This window comes from Hylobates moloch, unplaced genomic scaffold, assembly GCF_009828535.3.
Source record: "Hylobates moloch isolate HMO894 unplaced genomic scaffold, HMol_V3 SCAFFOLD_16, whole genome shotgun sequence".
NCBI classification, from domain to species: domain Eukaryota; kingdom Metazoa; phylum Chordata; class Mammalia; order Primates; family Hylobatidae; genus Hylobates; species Hylobates moloch.
Window position 1 is genome coordinate 76,136,125 of NW_026652291.1, and position 24,703 is coordinate 76,160,827.

The 24,703-nt window shown below is 42.2% G+C and overlaps 2 protein-coding genes across 5 annotated transcripts in view; one reads left to right on the top strand and one right to left on the bottom strand.

Moving 5' to 3' along the window:
• Positions 1–1,433: 1,433 nt before the first annotated feature.
• LOC116484768 (argininosuccinate synthase-like) lies at positions 1,434–2,837 on the bottom strand. Its single transcript, XM_032753715.2, has one exon. It carries the CDS (start codon positions 2,821–2,823, stop codon positions 1,570–1,572), a length of 1,254 nt encoding a protein of 417 aa, XP_032609606.1. The 5' UTR covers positions 2,824–2,837; the 3' UTR covers positions 1,434–1,569.
• Positions 2,404–24,703, top strand: part of MIA2 (MIA SH3 domain ER export factor 2) — a 122,470-nt gene continuing 100,170 nt past the window's right edge. For 3 of the 4 annotated variants that reach the window (XM_032179586.2, XM_058429481.1, XM_058429483.1), the window contains exons 1-4: positions 8,473–8,783; positions 11,779–11,912; positions 15,773–15,859; positions 22,132–23,362. In XM_032179586.2, coding sequence (XP_032035477.1) covers positions 8,669–8,783; positions 11,779–11,912; positions 15,773–15,859; positions 22,132–23,362 — 1,567 coding nt within the window. In that variant the 5' untranslated portion in view covers positions 8,473–8,668. Of the gene's footprint in view, positions 2,432–5,028; positions 5,179–8,472; positions 8,784–11,778; positions 11,913–15,772; positions 15,860–22,131; positions 23,363–24,703 lie in introns of those variants that run through there. The other variant, XM_058429482.1, reaches the window with a different exon arrangement.

Here is a 24,703-nt window from a genome sequence, read left to right on the forward strand (position 1 = left end):
GCCTCGGCCTCCCAAAGTGCTGGGATTACAGGCATGAGCCACCACGCCCCGGCCCATCAGTAGTATCTTGTTAATCAGTAAGAGTTTAATGAATTAAAATATCACACACTTGTGACAAAAAAGAATTAAAACTGAGAAATATTGTGTGCTGTTGCAACATAAGAAAGGAGATGATAAAGCCTATTACCTCATTTAAAAATGATGTCACGCTTATATTTGAGGTTAGTCAGAGGGTACATTTTGTCGTTGCTTTTGAAACTAGGTAGGCTTGTGTCTAGTGGGTCATTGAGTGTTATCCTCTGGACATAGGTTTAATGGAAGATATTAATAACCATGAGTGCTTGAATAAGAGCACCACCTGCTGAATCCACTCCATCTCCCTTCTCGTCTGCTCCATGAAGCCACCTGGGGAGGTGAAGCCAGTAGTCACAGTCCAGAGCCCCACTGTACCCTCCCACCTCATTCCGCCCTCACCGGAGGCTGCAGAGACTGAGGCTTCTGTTGTTCCTCCCTTCCTCACCTTCCTCTTCTCTCTTCTCTTCCTCATGCTCTTGTCTTCCCTGCCCACTGTCCCTCTCTGCCATCACTTCATTAGGAGAAGCCTAGTTGGAGGACAGTTACATAAAAGCAGACAGACAGTTATCTGGCAATGTATTAGGACCAGAATGAGTCATGGAAATTATTTTCATGAGAAATAACATTTTAAAAAGCAGTTGCTTTGTTTTTAAATGTATTTTATCACATTTGAGGCTTCTAATAATTTGTTTTTATTTTGCATTTTTTTGTACCCTCAATATTAGATTCATGTGATTGATCTGATTCTTCACTAATGACAAAAAGCCACCAAGATATATCTATTTAAGCTTTCTCGCTTTTGAACTGGTGGAAAGGCTCAAAGGTAACCTTTATTGGAGCATTATCTTGCAGAGGTGAAGAAACAAATATGTTTATTTTGCTTTCAATGATCTTATATATTATTTCTATTCTGCTAAAGGATTGATAAGCCTCATGAAGAGAATCAGCAAAGTAAGAATTCTCCGCATAATTCAGATATGTTTTCAACTTAAATGTTAACTTTAAAATGACTTTGGGCCAGCCACAGTGACTCACGCCTGTAATCCCAGCACTTTGGGAGGCCGAGGCAGGTGGATCAATTGAGGTCAGGAGTTCAAGACCAGCCTGGCCAACATGGTGAAACTCCATCTCCGCTAAAATAAAAATAATCTGGACATGGTGGCATCTGCCTATAGTCTCAGCTACTCAGGAGGCTGAGGCAGGAGAATTGCTTGAACTCCAGAGGAGAAGGTTGCAGTGAGCTGAGATTAATCGAAAGATACAATAGAATTTTTTTTATCTTTTAATTGTCATTTTATAGCTCCCCACCGCAGCTGCCCCCCACCCTTCCCTTCGATGACAATGTTTGCAGGCTTCAGGGGGACCAGGGAAAAAAGCTGGGGCCTGGCAGCCCCACTATGCTGCTAGCCGGGGAGAACAAGTCACAATTACAAATTATCACAACAATTAGCGCCTGTACTTGGGGGATCTGCAAATTGAGGAGGCCCCAGCTCCTCATTGTACAGGGGTCTCTTTGGCAGTGACCTTGCTCTGGAGACGATGATATTCCTTCAACCTGAGGGAATTGATGTTGATGAACCCGGTGGCATCGGTTTGTTCATAATCACCCTGCACGTTCATGCTTACCAGCTCCTCGTTGTAGAGAGACAGTGGGGACTCCCGGCCGATAATGTACACCTGACCCTTGAGAACGGACACCTGCACTTTCCCTTCCACTCGCTCCTGGGACTTGGCAATGCAGTGGCGGACAAATTCACACTCAGGGCTGTGCCAGAAACCAGTATACACCAGCTCAGCAAATTTCAAGCCCAGGCCTTGTTTGATTTTGCGCACTTCCCGGTCCATGGTGAAGTCCTCGGTGTCTAAATGAGCATGGTAAAGGATGGTGCCTGCTGGGGTCTCGTAGATACCTCGGGACTTCATTCCAATGAAGCGGTTCTCCACGATGTCAATACAGCCCACGCCGTGCTTGCCCCCGGCTTCGTTCAGGTACATGAAGAGCTCCAAGGAGGTCTGGTGGGTGGTGCCATCCTTGACGTTGGTCACCTTCACAGGGACCCCTTTTTTGAACTCGATCTCGAGAATGTCGGGGGTGTTGGGGGCTTTGGCTGGGTCCTGGGTCTTCGTGTAGAGACCTGTAGTCGCTTGGTTCTTGGCGTTGTCCAGGATTCCAGCCTCGTAGCTGATGTGCATGAGGTTCTCATCCATGCTCCAGGGGTTCTTGGGAGTGACCGGGATGGTAATCCCGTGTTGCTTTGCGTATTCCATCAGGTCATTGCGGCCTTTGACCCGGTTGTAGAATTCGGGCATCCTCCAAAGAGCAAAGACCTTTGTCTGGGCGGCCAGCGAGTAGCAGGTAAGCTCACACCGGACCTGATCGTTCCCCTTTCCCGTGGCGCCGTGGGACACATACTTGGCCCCCTCCCGCTGGGCGATTTCCACTTGTTTGCGGGCGATGCTAGGCCTGGCGAGAGAGGTGCCCAGGAGGTAGCGGTCCTCATACAGTGCGCTGGACTGGATGGCCGGCCAGATGAACTCCTCCACAAACTCCCTGCTGACATTCTCAATGAATACCTTTTTGGCCCCAAGCTTCAGTGCCTTCTTCCTGGCTTCCTCGAAGTCTTCCTTCTGGCCAACGTTGGCCAGATAGGCAATGACGTCATAGCCTTGTTCCTTCAGCCACACGAGGATGCACGAGGTGTCCAGGCCGCCACTGTAGGCCAGAACCACGGAGCCTTTGCTGGACATAGCGTCGGGCTCGGGCAGCGATGGCAGGCAGCAGAGTAGGCGAATTTTTTTTGAAACGAGAGAGAGAGCAGTTGAGCTACACAACTCAGTACAGAATTTCCTTTAGTCATGAGGTATGACTTCTTGAAAAGGAATCACCTCATTTATTCGTTCATGCATGTATTCATTCATTCAGTAAAAAATTATTGAGTGATATATGTATTAAGTAATTTTTTTTTTTTGGAGACAGAGTTTTGCTCTTATTGCCCAGTCTAGAGTGCAGTGGCGCAATCTCACTTCACTGCAACCTCCGCCTTCCAGTTTCAAGCAATTCTCCTGCCTCAGCCTCCCAAGTTGCTGGAATTACAGGCTCCCACCACCATGCCCAGCTAATTTTTTTGTATTTTTAGTGGAGACAGGGTTTCACCATGTTGGTCAGGCTGGTCTCAAACTGCTGACCTCGTGATCCACCTGGCTTGGCCTCCCAAAGTGCTGAGATTACAGGCGTGAGCCACCACGCCCTGCCCTATTTATTAAATAATTTAACCTAAGAACCTAAGACACCTAAAGAATAAGTAGGAGTAACCAAAGCAAAAAAAAAAAAAGTTATATGATAAAAACACAAATCATATTACTCTCTTCCTTAAAACTTCCTATGGCTTCCCATTGTACTTAGAATAAAACTCACACTCCACACTTCCACAGCAAAAAGTCCCTGCATGATTGGGTTCCTCCTGTCTGTGCCCTTGCTTCAACTCCTATTAGATAGAGTTTGGGGTTCAAAAATCAAACCTATGAAAGGAAGTGGCAGAAAGCAGGATTGGGCAGAGCGGGAAGTCAAACTGCAATGCAGGCCCTGCAAAGACTCAGTCAACCCAACAGGAAGCTCTAGGTGAGAAATGCCCATCAGGTTGTCCCACATGAGGCTGAAATGACTCTGCCTTTGTACTCTCTTGTTTATTCACTAGATTCACTGGATCACCCCAGAAGGGGTGATCTTGGGTAAGGTCATATGCCAAATGATCCTGAAATGCAGGCTCTATTAGATTTTTTGAAGAATATAAAAATCTTAGCTCTGAGAGAGAAGGCTTTCTACCGATCGTTGTTTTTGGAAAACAAACAAACTTCCTTTGCTTAGGACCTTGAAAGCAAAAGTCCTTCCTTCACTTTAGCTTGCTCAGGAGCTGGGTATTTGTCTCTCCAGTTGCTGGCATAGGTCTCTGCAGCTGAGGCAGGCCCCGACATAGCTGCCAGTGGAGGCTGTTTACTGACTGTACTCCCTGTAGGTGGGCAGAAAGTCCCATCTTGGAGAGCGGATGTGGAGGGCCATCTCCACGTCTTCCCCACGAGTCTAAAATCTTAATCTCTCCTGGGTCTTGTCTCTCACTGCACACACATCATACCATGGAACTATTTCCAAAGGCTCTACCCTCATCCATGGTAAAATCCCTCTAGATTAATCAGTTCTCCTTATCCTAGTACCTTCTTTTTTTTTTTTTTTTTGAGAAGGAGTCTTGCTCTGTCACCCAGGCTGGAGTGCGGTGGCCCGATCTCGGCTCACTGCAAGCTCCGCCTCCCGGGTTCACGCCATTCTCCTGCCTCAGCCTCTCCGAGTAGCTGGGACTACAGGCGCCCACCACCACGCCCGGCTAATTTTTTGTATTTTTAGTAGAGACGGGGTTTCACCGTGGTCTCGATCTCCTGACCTCGTGATCCGCCCGCCTCGGCCTCCCAAAGTGCTGGGATTATAAGCGTGAGCCACCGCGCCCGGCCCCTAGTACCTTCTAATTAAATTTTGGTGTCTTATAAATTACCAGAGTAACAGGCACATGTTGGAGGAAATATGTTCCCACTTTAGGAAATCTGAGATACTAAGAGAGAAGACTGTACTATATATATAGTATCAGAAATAACATCACCAAGCAGTAGAAGGGCAGCATTCATGATTCTGTCTTTGTATTCTCGTGGAAAGGGTTGCTCTGTGATTCTATCTCTAGGTACTGAATATATGTGGCTTTGAGGGTTCATTATTATTATTATGATTTTTATTATTTTTGAGACAGACTCTCGCTCTGTCACCCAGGCTGGAGTGCAGTGACACAGTCATAACTCACTGCAGTTTTGAACCGCTGGATTCAAGAGATCCTGCTGCCTTAGCCTCCCAGGTAGCTAGGACTACAGCATGTGCCACTATGTCTGGCTCATTTAATCTTTCTTTTTTTGTAGAGATGTGATCTCCCTATGTTGCTCAGGCTGCCCAGGCTGGTCTCAAAATCCTGGGCTCAAGTGATTCTCCTGCTTTGGCCTCTCAAAGTGCTGGGGTTACAGGCATGAGCCACCATGGCTGGCTGATGATTCATTCTTTGGCATTATGCAGTAAGTACTCTTACTTCCCATATGGTTTGTGAAGAATAGTATAGGCCTTCCAAATCAGTATTCCTGGCTGAGTTGTGTTACCATGACGCCCTCCTCAGTATTAACATTCAGCATTACATTTGATGAATTTGATAAATTCTGCAAAATGCATCAGCAATTAGATACTATCTGGCTAAGTTAATATGACTATTTTTCACAGTGAAAGTCACACTTTGGTTTCTTTTAACCAAATGCTCTTGTCCCTTTCACGTGCCATCTCCTCATCCAGCTTTGTTAGAGACAGTTCATTAACATTGTGCTACCACATTTTCAGATATCTTGTTAAATTATAACTTAAATAATGATCTGAACATAAAATGAGATCATCTGAGTGCATTAAGTAGCACGAGTGTGGAAGCATTTCTAGTAGGAGCAAATCTCTCCAGACCGGCATCTTAGGCAAAAATTTTTCTTGACTGAAATCTTCCTCAGGCCAATGAATACCAAATTTAGATTTTGCTGGGCTCTTGCTGTTCTTAACTTAGAACATGATTAAGTCAATTACTTCTGAATTTATCCATAAATTCTTTACATTGTCTTTAATATTTAATACAAAAACAAGGAGAGTTAAACTACATTAATTACTAAATGTTCTTGATTTAATACTGGATTTGGTAATATAAAATATGTAAATAACCCTGAGCTAAATTTTGACGCTGAAGAGCTGATCCTTCTTTAAATGTCTTTAACAACGCAGCTTGCAGATTTGCAAAGGTACTCAAGAAACTAACCTACATCTTTTCTAAAAAAATAGAGACAGGGTCTCACTCTGTCACCCAGGGTGGCATGCAGTGGTGTGACAATAGCTCACTCAGCCTCAAACTCCTGGGGTCAAGCAATCCTCCCGCCTCAGTGTCCCGAAGTGTTGGGATTACAGGTGTGAGGCACCTGGCCTAACCTACAACTTTTTGTGTATGTATGCATACAACTATGCAGTGCTCTGTTGCAAGCGAAACGATCCTGAAAGGCATGCTCTATCAGATTCTTTTGAAGGATATCAAAATCTTAGCTCTGAAAGAGCGGGCTTCCTACTGATCATTGTTTTTTGAAAACAAACCAACAAACAAAATTCTTTTACTTAGGATCTTGAAAGCAAAAGTCCTTCCTTCACTTTAGCTTGCTGGGGGGCTGGGTATTTGTCCTATTTGTGTCAGGCACTAGAGGGGAGTGTGACATCATACAAGTGCTGGGTTCTGACCTAAGAATCAGAAGACCAACTGTGTGCCCACTGGTATGCCCAAATACAGTGAAAAAGTACAGCAAAGGAGGGCTTAGACAAATATTTTCCCAAGAATGAAACTGGACAACCATGGCTTTTGAAAATCGACTGAGACCTACAGGTTTACCCAAAAATTTCCAATATGGGATTTTGATCCTTTTTGAGTGACAGCAACCTTCAAATGACTGGATTTTCATAGCTTTATTTTATTATTTATTTATTTTTTCATTATTATTATTTTTTTGAGATGGACTCTCTCTCTGTTGCCCAGGCTGGAGTGCAGTGGCGCAATCTCAGCTCACTGTAACCTTTGCCTCCTGGGCTCAAGCGATTTTCCTACCTCAGCCCCCCAAGTAGCTGCGATTACAAGTGCCTGCCACAACACCTGGCTGATTTTTGTATTTTTAGTAGAGATGGGGTTTTACCATGTTGGCCAGGCTGGTCTTGAACTCCTGACCTCAAGTGATCCTCCTGCCTTGGCTTTCCAAAGTGCTGGGATTACAGGTATGAGCCACCGGGCCCGGCTGATGTATTTTATTTTATTTTTTATTTTTATTTTTAAATTTTATTTATTTATTTTTTTGAGATGGAGTCTCGCTCTGTCACCCAGGCTAGAGTGCAGTGGCGCGATCTCAGCTCACTACAAGCTCCGCCTCCCAGGTTCAGGCCATTCTCCTGCCTCAGCCTCTCCGAGTAGCTGGGACTACAGGCGCCCGCCACCACCCCTGGCTAATTTTTTGTATTTTTTAGTAGAGACGGGGGTTTCACTGTGTTAGCCAGGATGCTCTCAATCACCTGACCTCATGATCCACCCACCTCGGCCTCCCAAAGTGCTGGGATTACAGACGTGAGCCACCGCGCCCAGCTTATTTATTTTATTTTAAAATAATATATGGTCCGGGTGTCGTGACTCATACTTGTAATCCCAGCACTTTGGGAGGCTGAAGCAGGAGGATCACTTGAGTCCAGGAGTTCAAGATCAGCCTGGCCAACAGAGTGAGACCTCGTCTCTACTAAAAATAAAATATTAGCCAGCTGTGTCCCGCATGCCTGTGGTCCAGCTACTCAGGAAGGGGAGGTGGGAGGATTGCTTAAGCCCGGGAAGCCCGCCTGGGCTAGAGTAAGACTCTGTCTCAAAAACAAAACAAAACCAAAAAAGATATAAGCTTTCTTTTTTAAAAAAGAAAGCCAAACAATATAGAAAAAGTCAAACAAAATAGGAAACTACAAAGAAGAAAATAAATACCACCGGAAATCATGCTATATACTTCTACCATGTAGGGGGGGCACTTATTCGGATGTCTCTCTTTCATTCTCTGTCCACTTACAGAAATATGCACACAGTTTTTAAAGCATGGAGTAATACTCTACCTGCTGTTTCTGGAGTAGTATTGTAGACAGAGTGACATCTTTCAATGGCAGATGACTTGATTCTTGGTGGTAAAACAAGTGGTTGGTTATAAGTATGGGGTCTCATCGTGCCTAGGTTAACATTTCTTTTCCACTCACTATGTGCCATTGAGTAAGGGATTTAACCCATCTCTCTGTGCCTCAGTTTCCTTATATACAAAAGTGGGGACGATAATATTACCTACCTCAGAGAGTTGGTGTGAAGGTTATATCAGATCATATATTTAAGTACTTACTTAAGACAGTACCTGGAACATAGTAAGTACGTACTAGATTTTAACTGTTGTTCTTAACAAAATAAGTTTTAACTTCATAGTAACAATAAGGGGTTTTTAAATATAAAAGTGGAATCTTTCTAAAAATACTTTTCGCCATATTTCAAAGCCATTCTTTTAACATAAATTATTACTCTTTGCACACAACTATATACATTATCCACTGAAATTAGTATTTGCAGGTAACTACCCTTTTGCGGAGGCCTACTTAAAAACTATCCTGTTGAACACAAGGTACCTTTAAGTGAGACAGTTTTACATGGGCTTCCTTTATAAGACATTAGTCCAACTAAAAATCCTTGTTAATTATTAAACCCTTAGGTATTACAGGAATACCTGACACTGCAGATTGAAAACAGTGTTTGTCTCTCAAGTTAAACCAACAAGCTGATAGAAAAATGTAGTTATCAAGAGATTTTTAAAACTTCAATCCTTTTTCTCTTATAGTTAGTGAAGAGAGTAGAATATCTCCTGTTTTGGCTCACATCTCTGCAACCTGAACAATTGGCTTAAACCTCACTTGGGATTCCCGGTTGCTTGTTTTAGCATGGCGAAATTTGGCGTTCACAGAATCCTTCTTCTGGCTGTTTCTCTGACAAAGTGTCTGGAGAGTACAAAACTGCTGGCAGACCTTAAAAAATGTGGTGACTTGGAATGTGAAAGTAAGTTTGCTTCCCCTGCTTCTTCTCTTCCTAAACTGAGGCTCTGAAATGACATAGAATCTTACTGTGGTCATGCATGATAAAAATGAGTATTGATATCATTGAGAAATATTTGGATTATGAAGTATAGCTTGGTATAAAAAAGAAATGTTGGAAGCAAAGCATTTTGTGGTAGTATTTAATGCAAATATACAAATAGCAAAAATCAGTCTGCTATACAAATATATCAGAAGTTAAAAAACTAATCAGCTCTTTTACTATTTTTAAAGAAAAATCTAGGAGTCTCTGAGCCTATTCTGGCTCAGAAGGCTGCACATTTAAAAAAAAAAAGATAAATCTAATTGATTCATATAAAAAAAGACATCAGGCTAATTTGATAGGCCTTTACTTATGAAGGCCTTTTACTTTTTAGTTTCTGTTTCACACTCAGAACTTTGTGATTCTCATGACGTTCCTAAAAAGTGTTTTTATTTCAAACCATCATGATTTAGTCTTCTAAACTTTACCAAATGTTAATCATTTCTGTGTTATTTATTATGTAAAAATACAGAAATCAGGGCTAGAATATAAATTTTTTATTTATATCATTGAATATAAAGCCTTCTTTACTATAAATGGAAATTAATTTCCATTCCATTGCTAAAGAACTTATTTTCTGTTATTAGTTTTATGGTGCAAAATAAATTACATCCCAATATATTAGAGTTGCTTTAAATAAGTTATTTTTCTTTTTGTTTTTATTTTATAATAAATAGATATATTTTCTCTCTCAGCAGAATCAAAAGTTGCTTTAAATAAAGTCTCCCTTTTTGTTTTTTTTTTCTCTGAGATGGAGTCTTGCTCTGTCACCTAGGCTGGAGTGCGATGGCACCATCTCGGTTCACTGCAACTTCTGCCTCCCAGGTTCAAGTGATTCTCCTGTCTCAGCCTCCCTAGTTGCTGGGATTATAGGCGCATGCCACCACACCCGGCTAATTTTTTGTATTTTAGTAGAGATGGGATTTCACTGTGTTGCCCAGCCTGAGCTCAAGGAATCCACCCGCCTCAGCCTCCCAAAGTGCTAAGATTGCAGGCATAAGCCACCAGGCCCAGCTGTGAGAATTACTTCTAATTTGCAACATGAAAATTAAAAATGAAAAATGTTATTAGTATAAACATAAATAACTTTTAAGTAATAATTTTGAGTAAACATTCTTCCTTAACTTTTTGGACATATAATGTAATATACAGAGAAGTTTACTAGATGATGTTTTATTATCATAATAATCTTTTGCTGGGTGTGGTGGCTTGCACCTGTAATCCCAGCACTTTGAGAGACTGAGGTGGGAGGGTCACTTGAGTCCAGAAGTTTGAGACCAGCCTGGACAACACAGTGAGACCTCATCTCTACAAAAAATCAAAAAAGTTAGCTGGGCATGGTGGCACAAGCTATAGTCCCAGCTACTAGGGAGGCTGAGGTGGGAGGATGGCTTAAACCTGGCAGGTGGAGGCTGCAGTCAGCTATCATTATGCCACTGCACTCTAGACTGGGCAACAGAACAAGACCCTGCCTCAAAAAAATATATATAAAGAAAAAAAAAAATCAGGCCGGGCGCGGTGGCTCATGCTTGTAATACCAGCACTTTGGGAGGCCGAGGCGGGCGGATCACGAGGTCAGGAGATCGAGACCACGGTGAAACCCCGTCTCTACTAAAACTACAAAAAATTAGCCAGGCGTGGTGGCGGGCGCCTGTAGTCCCAGCTACTCGGAGAGGCTGAGGCAGGAGAATGGCGTGAACCCGGGAGGCAGAGCTTGCAGTGAGCCGAGATCGTGCCACTGCACTCCAGCCTGGGCGACAGAGTGAGACTCTGTCTCAAAAAAAAAAGAAAAAAAAATCTTTCTTTCCCTCTTTATATTACAACCTCATTTTCGTTTCCTTAGGGCCAGACATAGAACATGAAAAGGGAACATTCAAATTTATAGAAATTTATAATGTTATTTTAACTTTAATTGCATGACAATAAAAATATCTTATTTTACATATGTTAGTATAATTATAATAGATAATATGCTGTGTATATTACTTCATGTGTTGAACTGCTGCATCTGGCATATGTGGCTGTGATTCGTTCATGGTTATTGCAGGCCTACTACGTGTTGGTTTGGGCAGGGGGCAGGGGCTATGCATTTAAGGGGAATAAAATGAGATGTAAGATAAGTTTCTTTCCCTTCAGAAAATTTAATTGTAGTGAAAGATGACAAGACAGGTTAAATGAAACAGTAAATAGTGACGCAGCCTTGTAAGGATAATAGGTAATATTAAAGTTCAGAGAAAGGGCAATCGCAGTAGCTGGAATAATCAGGCTGCCTCATAGGGGAAGCAGGACATGACTTAAGCATGAAGGGGGCAAAATCGTGTGTAGGTTGGGGAAAGGGCAGAAAGAAAAGCTCAGAATAAGGAAGGGGATTTTGCAGTGAGAAGGACCTCAGGGCAAATCGGGCTCCACTAGGGCTGTGTGACCAATTCTCTGAGCCTTCACTAAAGGCTCATTTATTAGACTGAGATGAAATTATTTACCTCATATATCTGTTTTGAGGATTTAATAAAATAAAAATATGAGAGCACTTATCATAATGCCTAGAATATGGTAAGTGCCAGGAAGAAAACTGATTATCTTTTGTCCTTTCCTACAGACTAGAGAATGATAATGATATGTTCTAGGGACAATGGATAAACAAGCTTGAGTGTAGCCAAGTCTGTGTGAAGGGACAGGAAGAGGTCCTTTCAAGTAGAGAAAGGGGACCAGGTTATGGACAGCCTTGGATACCAGGCCCAGAGGCTTAGACTCGATTCTGCGTGTAGTGGGAAGGCTATGTAGGTTTTTGAGGCCATAAATGATATAAAGAAATTAGCATTTGGAAACATATAGGATGGATTGAGGGAGAGCAAGATGAAAGGGGGAGAAATATCATTTTAATTTAAAATGTGTATTTTTCTTTACATGTTTTACATAGCTTTAATAAGCAGAGTCTCAGCCATGAGAGATTACAGAGGACCTGACTGCCGATACCTGAACTTCACTAAGGGAGAAGAGATATCTGTTTATGTTAAACTTGCAGGAGAAAGGGAAGATTTGTGGGCAGGAAGTGTAAGTAACAACTTTCGAAAATTGAATGCGGAATAAATGACCAACTTGCACAAGGATTCCTTCCTTTTCTTTTCTTTTTTTTGGAAACAGGGCCTGGCTGTGTCACCCAGGCTGGAATGCAGTGGTGCAATCACAGCTCACTACAACTTCCAACTTCCGACTCCTGAGCTCAAGCTGTCCTCCCACCTCAGCCTCCTGAGTAGCTGGGACTACAGGTGTGTGTCACCACACCTGGCTAATTTTTGTATTCTTGTATTTTTGTATTCTTGGTATTCACCGTTTCACTCTGTTGCCCAGGCTGGTCACAAACTTCTGAGCTAAAGTAATCTGCCTGCTTCGGCCTCCCAAAGTGCCAGGATTACAGGTGTGAGCCACTGCACCCGGCCAAGGATACCTGCTTTTCATCTTTAAAGAAACGTTAAGAATTTCAAAACACTGTATATATATTAAGAACCCTTAACGTATTTAAACAAACAAAAATGATCATGTTCGGTGGTGGTTCCAATATTTCTATAAAAGAGGCTTTTTGGGAAGGCAGTATGGTTGGGATGAATGGCTGAGAGAATGCTTTGAATTTATTTTTACATAGCATGCAGTGTTTTTAAAATTAGATTTTTATATTTATTTGGAGGGACTTCGTATTATGGGATGGCTAGGCAACCCCAGTCATTTCTTAGTGCTGCCAACGGTCAAGGTTTTTGTTTGTTTGTTTTTTGAGACAAAGTCTCACTCTTGTTGCCCAGGCTGGAGTGCAGTGGCGCGATCTCTGCTAACTGCAACCTCCGCCTCCCAGGTTCAAGCAACTCTCCTGCCTCAGCCTCCCGAGTAGCTGGGATTACAGGCGCGTGCCACCACGCCCGGCTACTTTTTGTATTTTTAGTAGAGATGGGGTTTCACCATGTTGGTCAGGCTGGTCTCAAACTCCTGACCTCAGGTGATCCACCCGCCTTGGCCTTCCAAAGAGCTGGGATTACAGGCATGAGCCACTGCGCCCTGCCAATGGTCAAGTTTTAAAGCGACTGCAAAGTTTTAGTTAATCAGATTAAAAGACATGTCTTTCTCAGCAAATGAAGGGCTGAGTTGTTACTGAAGAGATCCCCAGAAAGGTTGGTAGCTAGGGAAGCTAGGTATATAAGTTTTTTGTTTTTTTTTTGAGACAGAGTCTCACTCTGTCACCCAGGCTGGAGTGCAGTAGTGCGATTTCAGCTCACTGCAACCTCTGCTTCCCGGGTTCAAGCAATGCTCATGCTTCAACCTCCCGAGTATCTGGGATTACAGGTGCCTGCCACCACGCCTGGCTAATTTTTGTATTTTTAGTAGTGACGGGGTTTCACCATGTTGGCCAGGCTGATCTGGAACTCTTGACCTCAGGTGATCCACCTGCCTGGGCCTCCCAGCAGGCTGGGATTACAGGCGTGAGCCACCATGCCCGGCCCTAGGTGTTTAAGTTTTTTTTTTTTTTTTTTTTTTTTTGAGACGGAGTCTCGCTCTGTCGCCCAGGCTGGAGTGCAGTGGTGCAATCTCGGCTCACTGCAAGCTCCGCCTCCCGGGTTCACACCATTCTCCTGCCTCAGCCTCCCGAGTAGCTGGGACTACAGGCGCCCGCCACCACGCCCGGCTAATTTTTTGTATTTTTAGTAGAGACGGGGTTTCACCGTGGTCTCGATCTCCTGACCTCGTGATCCACCCGCCTTGGCCTCCCAAAGTGCTGGGATTACAAGCGTGAGACACCGCGCCCGGCCGGTGTGTAAGTTTTTTATAGAGAAAAATAACAGCTCAGGCCAGGCGCGGTGGCTCACGCCTGTAATATCAGCACTTTGGGAAGCTAAAGTGGGCAGATCACTTGAGGCCAGGAGTTTGAGACCAGCCTGGACAACATGGTAAAACCTCATCTCTGCTAAAAATATAAAAATTAGCCGGGTGTAGTAGTGCATGCCTGTAAACCCAGCTACTTGAGAGGCTAAAGTGGGAGGATCGCTAGGGTCCGGAGGTAGAGGCTGCAGTGAACCGTGATTGCACCACTGCACTCCAGCCTGGGTTACAAAGTGAGATGCTGTCTCAAAAATAAAAACAAAAACAAAAAAAAACCCCAAACAACAAAAAACCCAGCTGATAGAACCTTTTATTTGGCCCAAAGCTTTAGTGTGCTGAAATTCCTAGAAGGTTAAATCATCTCTGAATATATAACATGGGAAAATTAATGATTAATACTTTTCATTGAAAAAAGGTTTATATCTGATTGTATCATTATGGTTTATAATGAAAAGGTGCTAGGATAAGCACTTTTACTCCCAAGCTGAACAAGCATGGTCAGCTTGATACATGTATCACTTCCATAGTACATATGCACCAGACCTCTTTGTTTGTATAGCCTCTGTGGTCACTGTTTGAAGGAGCAGATTTTATTTAAAAATTCTGCTTTTCCCATCAGGGGCTATAGGACTGGACTTCTAATTGTCACTGGCCAGAATTGCTTGTCTGGCCTCTGCAGTTCCCAACTTTCCTTACTCTTCTGGTGCCTTTAAAATGCCAGTCTAAGGCCAGGTGTGGTGGCTCATGCCTATAATCCCAGTGCTTTGGGAAGCTGAGGCAGGAGGAACACTTGGGATCAAGAGATCGAGACCAGCCTGGGCAGCATAGCAAGAATACACACACACACACACACACACACACACACACACACACACACACACACACACAAATGAGTGGGGTGTTGTGGTACCTGTCTGTAGTCCTAGCTACTTCGTAGGCTGAGGGAGGCTGAGGCGGAAGGACAGCTTGAACCTGGGATTTAGAGGTTACAGTGAGCTATGATTGCACTGCTGCACTCCAGCCTAGGCAACAGAGCAAGACTCTGTCTCTACTAAAAAACAAAAACTAAAAAACAATCTATATCTTGAATTCATTGGAGGCATCCAATGCAGCCATACAAAAAGTGACATCTTAGTTGTCATAATAGGCAAAGAAAGCATTCTTTTTTATTTACTATATGTGAAAATAATGGTTCCATACAAAAGCAATGTTTAATGTGTGGAGCCAGGGTAAAGTTTTAGGCACATTTAGTTTTGTGCATTTGATGTTTAGTTCATGCAGTTAGCTGTTTAAGGAACCACACTGTGGACCCACAGGCTGTCAGTTTCCAAACAGTTATAGCAACTGGAGAGCTGGACAAATCACAGTTGAGGTATAACGGTGCTGGATTAGAGGACAAAAAGAAATATGTTCTTTAAAACTTTAACAGGGTTAGGAAATGGGCTGAGGGTGGATGTGTAAGCCTTCACCCTTGGGGCACAATCTGCCTGTGCTTGAACCGGGTTAAGAGGATCTCTGTTATCAAGGTAGCCCCAGAAAAGTAGAATGGAACCAAATCCTCCCTGGAGGATTGTAGACCTTTACTATCATGATGAATCCATTTGTGGCCCTTCAGAATTTAAACCGCCTGTCTGATTTTAACATCCTGAAAACATCGAATATGTCACTACTCCATCTAGCTTGGCTACTGCCACCATTGCCTTGCCTTTTGATATCCCAGGTCTACTAGTGTAAATATGCAGTTGACCTGGACAAGAAAGGTCGTTAAAAAACAGAAAAACGAATAAAATGAGTAAGTGGAACAGGTTTCCTTCTGAAGTTTGAAACAGTGACATTTCATGATTTAGCTCTTTGTTCCTTAAATAAATGCTCTTCTTTTGAATAACAAAAGAATATTATTTCACTCTCTTTTATATGGAAATTGATAGTCAAGCAATGGTTGCGATTCAGAGTAGATGAAAGCCAAGGACATGGGACAAAATTAGGTTCAATAATTATTATTGCTTTGATCATTCTTCCTCTATAATCTTTGTTCTTCATTTTGACAGAAAGGAAAGGAGTTTGGATATTTTCCCAGAGATGCAGTCCAGATTGAAGAGGTGTTCATATCTGAGGAAATTCAAATGTCAACTAAAGTGAGTAAACTCGTTCTCAGTTGTTAATTGAATTTAAAATTTCTTGGTTAAAACAGTTTTCCCAGGTATCAGTGCCTATTGGTTATGTACCTTTTATAGTGAATGCTTAAAATAATTGGCCTGAGAACTTACTCCAGGAATAGCTTGAATATTTGAATAAAATTAAGTAAGACAAATTTGGTGACAGCAAAAGATTTTGCTTTCTGAACAATTAACAGACAGGCAGTAGAGTGTAGCTGTTAAGAGCATGGATTCTGGAGATGGACTGAGTTCCAAGTCTGACTCAACCTCTTACAAGGTATGTGGCCTGGTATGCCTCAATTTCCTTATCTGTAAAATGGGGGTGCTGAGTATAATATAGTGCTACCTTACATATATTGAAGAATAAATGAGTATACGTAAAGTACATAGAACAGCACTAAGTGCTCAGTAAGTGTTATATATTATTACTAATGCTGTTGTCTTACTAAGATAAAAGTTTATTTTCCACCACACTCCTTAGTCTCATATCTGTACCTCCTCTTTTGCTGTTGGAGTTTTTCATGAGCATGATAATGTTGTGCTTCAAGGGAATCAGGAGGTGACTTTTCAATTAATAAACTTGGTTAGCTCATTTAATTCAGATTCTGGGTTAAGCCAATTTACCTTAAATAAGGTCAGTGAGAAGTGAGTCTGTCTAGTTAAACAAACTGCCTATTTTCTGGCTCTTTCCCATTACAAACTCTGGGATTAGCTGTCTATTTACTGTATAATAATTGGTCCCGTCAGTTCTATCTCTAAAATATATCTGGAGTATATTATCTTCTCTTCAATTCCATTTTCACCCTAATTCAAGGCACCATCATCTCTTGGCTGGAAAGAAGTGGTACAATCAAACTGTACTACAGCCCAGGATTTCTGAGGCTCAAGCAATCCTCTCGCCTCAGCCTCACCAATGGCTGGGCCTACAGGTGTGCCAACACAAGCAGCTTCATCTATTGATTAGAATACTAAATAGCCTTCTAACTATACTTCTTCCCTATACTTTTGCCCTCTTTCAATCCATTCTCCAAACAGTAATGAATCTAGTAAAAACAAAAAATCAGATTATGTCATTCTTTTGGTTAAAGCCCTTTAGTGGCTTTTCACTGGACCTGGAATAAATCCCAGACTTCTTACCCTGGCTTCACAGTCCCACATGATCTGCTCCTGCCTCCTTTGCTGACCCTGTCTCTGGTGCCACTCTCCCCTCACTCACCATGATCCTGGCTAATCTGGATTTTTGACTGTTCTTAGAATATGCCAAGCTCTTTCCCAGCCTGGGGACCCAAACAGGCTATTTCTTCTGGTTGGAATGCTTTCCCCAAATACTTCACTTGGCTAGTTCCTTCTTATCCATTAGGCCTGAGATTAAACATCAGTGCCTCCTAGGAAACTTTTGGAAGCAAAGGATATATTTTAACATCTGGATTATGGTGATGGTAACACAAGGGTATACATTTGTTCAAACGCATACATTCACTATATGCAGTTTATGTATACCAATTATACCTCAATAAAACTGAAATGAAAGTATGCTGAGTTTGAAAATTAAAAATAAAAACCAGTGCCTTGGAGAGGCCTTTCAAGGTGATTCTAAAGGAATTATTGCTTCTTAATCACAGCTTTCTGTTTATTTCCTTCATAGCACTTATTGCATATTTTTTTTTTTTTGAGATGGCGTTTCGCCTCTTATTGCCCAGGCAGGAGTGTAATGGCGCAATCTGTGCTCACTGCAACCTCCGCCTCCCGGGTTCAGGTGATTCTCCTGCCTCAGCCTTCCAAGTAGCTGGGATTACAGGCACCCGCCACCAAGCCTGGCTAATTTTTGTATTTTTAGTAGAGATGGGATTTCACCATGTTGATCAGGCTGGTCTCAAACTACTGACCTCAAGTGATCCACTCGCCTCGGCCTCCCAAAGTGCTGGAATTACAGGTGTGAGCCACCGCACCTGTCCTCATTTATTGCAATTTACAATTAGTTTTCTCTGTTGTTTACTGCAGAATCCCAGCACCTAGCACAGTGCCAGGCACAAAGTAGCACACAGATGCCCCGAATTCTTATGTTAAGTTCCCTGGGAAACAGATATTGAGACGAATCTTTGCATCCACGAAGTTTGCTGGGTAGTACTCTTCGGAATAGCATCTGTGAAGAACAAAAGAAAAAGCGAGACTTGGCTGGGCACCGTGGCTCACACCTGTAATCCCAGCACTTTGGGAGGCTGAGATGGGCGGATCACTTGACGTCAGGAATTCAAGACCAGCCTGGCCAACATGGTGAAACCCCGTCTCTACTAAAAATACAAAAATTAGCTGGGTGTGGTGGTGCATGCCTGTAATCCCAGCTACTTGGGAGGCTGAGGCAGGAGAATTGCTTGAACCCGGAAGGCAGAGGTTACAGTGAGCCAAGATTGCTCACTCCACTGCATTCCAGCCTGGGCGACAGAGTGAAACTTTGTCTCAAAAAAAAAAAGAAGAAGAAAAAGAAAAAAGAAGCATCAGGACCAGGCAGACAGATAAGTCAAATTGTGATGTAGTTGCAGTGAAGGTCTCAGTTGATTTCCTAAGGAGCCCTGGAGCTGGAATGGCCCTTTGGAGTTGTCTTTAATAGAGAGAGAGGCAAGATGATTTGGGCCTTTTATCCCCACATTTCTTATTGTATCTGGGGTACTGTAACTTTGGGCTGGGATATGGGAGTATTTACTAGAGACAGTTACTATTCTAAACACTTGACTCATTTAATCCTCACAACACCTCGGTAAAATAGGTACTGTCAATTTCCTTGGAGGATTCAAGGAGGAAATTTCCCTCTGAAAGTCAGATGAAAAGTCAACTTGCAAAAGGAAGATTAATAAGTGAAAAGGCATACAAATTTATTTGATCACAATTTTACGTGGCACAGGAAACTTCAGAATGAAGAACCAGGCTGGGGGTGGTGGCTCATGCCTGTAATCCCAGCAGTTTGGGAGGCCAAGGCAGGTGGATCACCTGAGGTCAGGAGTTTGAGACCAACCTGACCAACATGGTGAAACCACGTCTTTACTAAGAATACAAAAATTAGCCAGGTGTGGTGGTGTGCGCCTGTTTTCCCAGCTACTTGGGAGGCTGAGACAGGAGAATTGCTTGAACCTGGGAGGCAGAGGTTGCAGTGAGTGGAGATCGTGCCACTGCACTCCAGACTGGACGACAGAGCAAGTCTCCATCTCAAAAAACAAACAAGAAAAAGAATGAAGACCCAAAGGTACAGAGGAAACTGTCCATTTTTATGCTTAGCTTCAATAAAGTATGGATAGCCCTGTAGAGATATGACTGAACAAAAAGGGTATGATCTAATGCGGTAGACTGAGTGGAGGAACCCAGAAAAGCCTGTCTGTCTAGATTCTCCTTGGCTTTGCTGAGCATGCATTGCATCTTTCTGGCTATAGGGGAGGGCCTTCCCTGGAATGGGGGTTTATGCCCTACAATCAAACAAGGTAGGTCAGATAATTTATGAATAGCTTTGCATAGAAAAGAGGAGGAAAAATTAGAGTAATAATTTTAGATTATGTGGCTGGCTTTGGAGAAAAGGGGTTCTGGTTTCTATGACCTGCCTTGGGAAAGAGGGATTCTACTTTCTATGACTAGCCTCAGGGGAAAATGAGACTGAGAGGTGGAGAATAGGAGAAGGTCAGAAAAGAATTTTGCTTCTGATGCCTTCATTTCAGGAGTATTTCTGAGCCCCAACATCCTCATCTTACAGATGAGGGAGACTGAGGCATAGAAAGATCATAAAATTCACCCAAGGTCACAGAGGTAGTAGATGGCAGGGTTGGGCATTGAACCCAAAGAGTTTGACTCCAGAGTCTGTTCTTAATCATGTACTAGACTGCAGTGCCAAGTATATATTGTAAAATTGCAATTCTAAAGCTTATTCTTTAAAAAACCTAAACTTTATTCTCATTTCATAATGGTAATATCCAAAGGCAGCACACATCACTATTTCTAACATTCGGATGAAAAAAAAAGTCTTCATCGTTTTTTCTTAGTGATTTGGTGGTTCTGTGAGATGAGCAAGTAGATCCTCACTTCCTTTGGCTGTATGCAATATCTCAATAAATGACGTCAAATTGTTTTAGTGCAACTTTTTTTTTTTTTTTTTTTAAAAACAGTGTCTCACTCTGTCACCCAGGCTGGAGTGCAGTGGCACAATTATAGCCCACTGGAGCCTCAACCTCCCAGGCTCAAGTGATCTTCCCACATCAGCCTCCAGAGTAGCTGGGACCACAGCGCATGCCACTATGCCTGGCTAATTTTTGTATTTTTTTGTAGAGACAGGGGTTCTCCGTGTTGCCTAGGCTGGGTATAAACTCCTGGGCTCAAGCAGTCTGCCCACTTCAGCCTTCCCAAGCACGGGGATTATAGGCATGGGCCACCGCACCTAGCTAACTTTTTTTTTTTTTTTTTTAAAGACAGGATCTTGCCCTGTTGCTCAGACTGGAATGAAGTGGTGCGATCATGGCTCACTGCAGCCTTGACCTCCTGGGCTCAAGTGCTCCTCCTGCCTTGGCCTCCCAAAGTGCTGGGATTACAGGCATAAGCCACTGTGTCCAGCCTTTTGGTGCAACTTTTAGCAAGGTTTTCATGCTTTAGAGCAGAGGTGTCCAATCTTTCGTTTTCCCTGGGCCACCCTAGAAGAAGAAGAATTATCTTGTGCCACACATAAAATACACTAACACTAGTAAAGCTGATGAGCTAAAAAGAAATATTGCAAAAAAAAATCCCACAGTATTTTTTAAAAGTTTATGAATTTTTGTTGGGCCACATTCAAAGCCATCCTGGGCTGCACGCAGCCTGTAGGCTGCAGGTTGGACAAGCTTGCTTTAGAGTCTCTGGTCTGTCTGAGCTATAACTGTATGCTGTGAAATTCCCCTGTTAGTCAATGTTGTGCTGCTATAACAGAATACCAGCGACTGGATAACTTATAAAGAAAATAAATTTATTTCTCACAGTTCTGAAGGCTGAGAAATCTTCTTGATGCAACATCTCATACTGGAAGGCAAGATGGGGAGAAAGGGAGAGAGAGAGTGCAAGACAAGCGCCAAACTGGTGGTCCTTTTATAAGGGAACCCACTCCTGTGATAACAAGCCCGCTCACGCAGTAATGGCATTAATCCCACCCATTCTGCCCTTATGGACTGATCATCTCTCACCAGGCCTCACCTGTCAACAATATTGCATTTGGGATTAAGTTTCCAATATACGGTTTTTGGGGACACAGTCAAACCATAGAACCCTACCTCAAATCACTGCAAACACACATGTGTTCAGTCAGTGTGTTCTTAGGAGGTACAAGATTTTGTGGATATGCATGCCTTTTCATCAGATTTTGTTTGCAGAATACACTGAAAGCATTGATTGCCTCTGCTTCTCAAAAATTTCAACTATTTTAAAAAATTTTTATTTATTTATTTTTTTTTTTTTGAGACAGAGTCTCACTCTGTCACCCAAGCTGAAATGCATTGGTGCGATCTTGGCTCACTGCAACCTCTGCCTCCTGGGTTCAAGCAATTCTCCTGCCTCAGCCTCCCAAGTAGCTGGGACTACAGGCGCCCACCACCATGCCTGGCTAATTTTTGTATTTTTTAGTAGAGATGGGGTTTCGCCATGTTGGCCAGGCTGGTCTCCAACTGCTGACCTCAGGTGATCTGCCTGCCTCGGCCTCCGAAAGTGCTGGAATTACAGTCGTGAGCCACCATACCCGGCCCCAAAATTTCAACTATTTAATAACAAAGAAATCATAATGGGCCTGGTGTGGTGGCTCACATCTGTAATCCCAGCGCTTTGGGAGGCTGAGGCGGGATGAATGCTTGAAGCCAGAAGTTCAAGCTCAGCCTGGGCAACATAGACTCTATCTTCACAATTTTTAAAAACTAGCTGGGTATAGTAACAGCTACTTGGGAGGCTGAGGAGGGAGGATTGTTTGAATCCTAGAGTTCAAGCAAGCTGTGAGCTATGCTCCAGCCTGGGCAGCAGAGCAAGACCCTGTCTCTAAAAACAAACAAAGAAACAAAAAACCATAATGTAAACGGTTTTTCATTTATGTTTACATAATTAGCCTTGAAGTCAGTTGTGATACAAGTGTTTGAGTTTTTGCTCTGCTGTTGAGCTAGTCATGTGTCTTGGGAATATCATAATCATCCATTTTAAATGACACAGGGAGAAACAAGGAGCTCTAGTACATTCATGTTAATCATATACATATTTTTTCCTTTTAGGAATCTGACTTTCTTTGTCTTCTTGGAGTAAGTTACACATTTGACAATGAAGATAGTGAATTAAACGGTGATTATGGTGAAAATATGTACCCTTATGAAGAAGATAAAGATGAAAAATCTAGTATATATGAAAGTGATTTTCAGATAGAACCTGGATTTTATGCAACTTATGAAAGTACTTTGTTTGAAGACCAAGTTCCAGCATTAGAGGCTCCTGAAGATATCGGAAGTACCAGTGAATCAAAAGACGGGGAAGAAGTAGTTGTTGAAAGTATGGAACAGGATCCTATTCCAGAAGTGCATGTCCCACCATCTTCAGCTGTGTCTGGAGTCAAAGAATGGTTTGGATTGGGAGGAGAACAAGCTGAAGAGAAAGCTTTTGAATCAGTTGTTGAACCTGTACAAGAAAGCTCATTTCGGAGTAGAAAAATAGCAGTGGAAGATGAGAATGACCTAGAGGAATTAAACAATGGTGAGCCTCAAACAGAACATCAGCAAGAATCTGAATCAGAAATTGATTCAGTGCCAAAGACACAGTCTGAACTAGCATCTGAGTCAGAGCACATTCCCAAACCTAAACCCGCTGGTTGGTTTGGTGTTGGATTTACAAGTTATTTAGGTTTTGGAGATGAGGATACAGAGCTTGAATTAATAGCTGAAGAAAGCAATCTACCACTACAAGATTTTCCCAATTCCATATCATCTGATAAAGAAGCCACAGTTCCATGTACAGAAATATCAACAGAAAAAAAAGACACACTCACTAATGATAGCTTGAGTCTCAAGCCAAGTTGGTTTGATTTTGGTTTTGCTATACTAGGCTTTGCATATGCCAAGGAAGAGAAAATTATGTCAGATGACAGGAAAAATGAAGAAGATGGTGGGGCAGATGAGCATGAACTTCCTCTAACAGGTGAATTAGACCCTGAAAAAGAACAAGAAATAGAAATGATAAAAATTATAGAAACAGAAGATCAAATAGACAAGAAACCAGTCTTAGAAAAAACAGACGAATCTGATACTATACCATATTTGAAAAAGTTCTTGTATAATTTTGACAACCCTTGGAACTTCCAGAACATTCCAAAGAAAACAGAATTGCCATTTCCCAAACAGATACTGGATCAAAATAATGTAATTGAAAATGAAGAAACTGAAGAATTTCCCGTTGATAATTACCCCACAGATAATACAAAAGTTATGATGTTCAAAAGTTCATACAGTCTGTCAGGTTGGTATGAAAATATTTATATTAGCATTTATTTTATTTTTAGACATAATTTATTTTTATAAGTGCAAATCAGATGAAAAAGTCCAGGAATCCACGTTTTTCAAAATACTTAGCTTTCTCATCAATTTCCGGTTTACTCTGGAATTTAGATCTTAATATTATAAAATAAAATCTCAACAGAAAAACAATGATTGGAGATCTAAAGATGTTCCAAGAAAATCTTAAAGTATTTTACAATAAATTTTAATTTTTATCAAAATATTGTTTGTAAATAGTTTAAAATTTGAAATAGTGCTAAGGCATATTTTTTTTTGACAAAAGCAATTTCTGTTGTCTCCATCTACCTCCACTCCTACTGATTTCCCAGAGACAGTAATTTTCTTTTTTTGTTTTTAAAGCAGTATCTTTTTAGTATTTAAGAGTTTTCTAAATAGAATCTTTATACTGTCCTGCTTTGATTATCCTATTTTAGATAATGTCTATTGATTTCCTATTCTGGTAGGTGTGGATTTTCTCATTCACATTCGCTTTTTGGCCCAATAACACCTTCCCAGCACAACTATATGTGAATGATTTTCTGAGAAACCTAAGCTAAGGGAAACTTTTTTTTTTTTTCAGACAGGGTCTCACTTTATCGTCTAAGCTGGAGTGCAGTGGCATGATCTCAGGTCACCACAGCCTCGACCTCCTGGGCTCATGCAATTCTCTCACCTTAGCCTCCCAAGTAGCTAGGACTATGGGCACGTGCCAACACAGCCGCTAATTTCTGTATTTTTTATAGAGACGGGGTTTCACTATGTTGCCCATGGTGGTCTCGAACTCCTGAGCTCAAGCGATCTGCCCCACTCAGCTGCCCAAACTGCTAGGATTACAGGTGTGAGCCATTGTGCCTGGCCAGCTAAGGGAAACTTCAATTAAATAGTTTTGATTATTAAATTAGATCTTATTCTAGGTCTGTAGTTTTGTTTTTCCTAAGAAGAACTATGATAACAAGAGTTTTCTTTTGTTTTTGTTTTGAGAGAAGGTTTCACTCTGTCACCTATCCTGGAGTGCAGTGGTGCAATCACAGTTCACCGCAGCCTCTATCTCCAGGGTCAATCTATCCCTCAACCTTGGACTCCTGAGTAGCTGGGACTACAAGTGTGCACCACTACACCCAGCTAATTTATTTTTATATGTTGTGGAGATGGGGTCTCCTTATGTTGTCCAGGCTGGTCCCAACTCCTAGGCTCAAGGGATCCCCCCACTTCAGCCTCTCAAAGTGCTGGGAATACAGGCATGAGCTACTGTGCCCAGCTGATAACAAGGGTTTTCTTTAAGTTTCAAGGTAATAAGAAAACT

What these genes read in the sequence shown, in the direction of transcription:
- LOC116484768 (XM_032753715.2), bottom strand. Translation starts at nt 2,823, where the DNA reads ATGTCCAGCAAAGGCTCCGTGGTTCTGGCCTACAGTGGCGGCCTGGAC.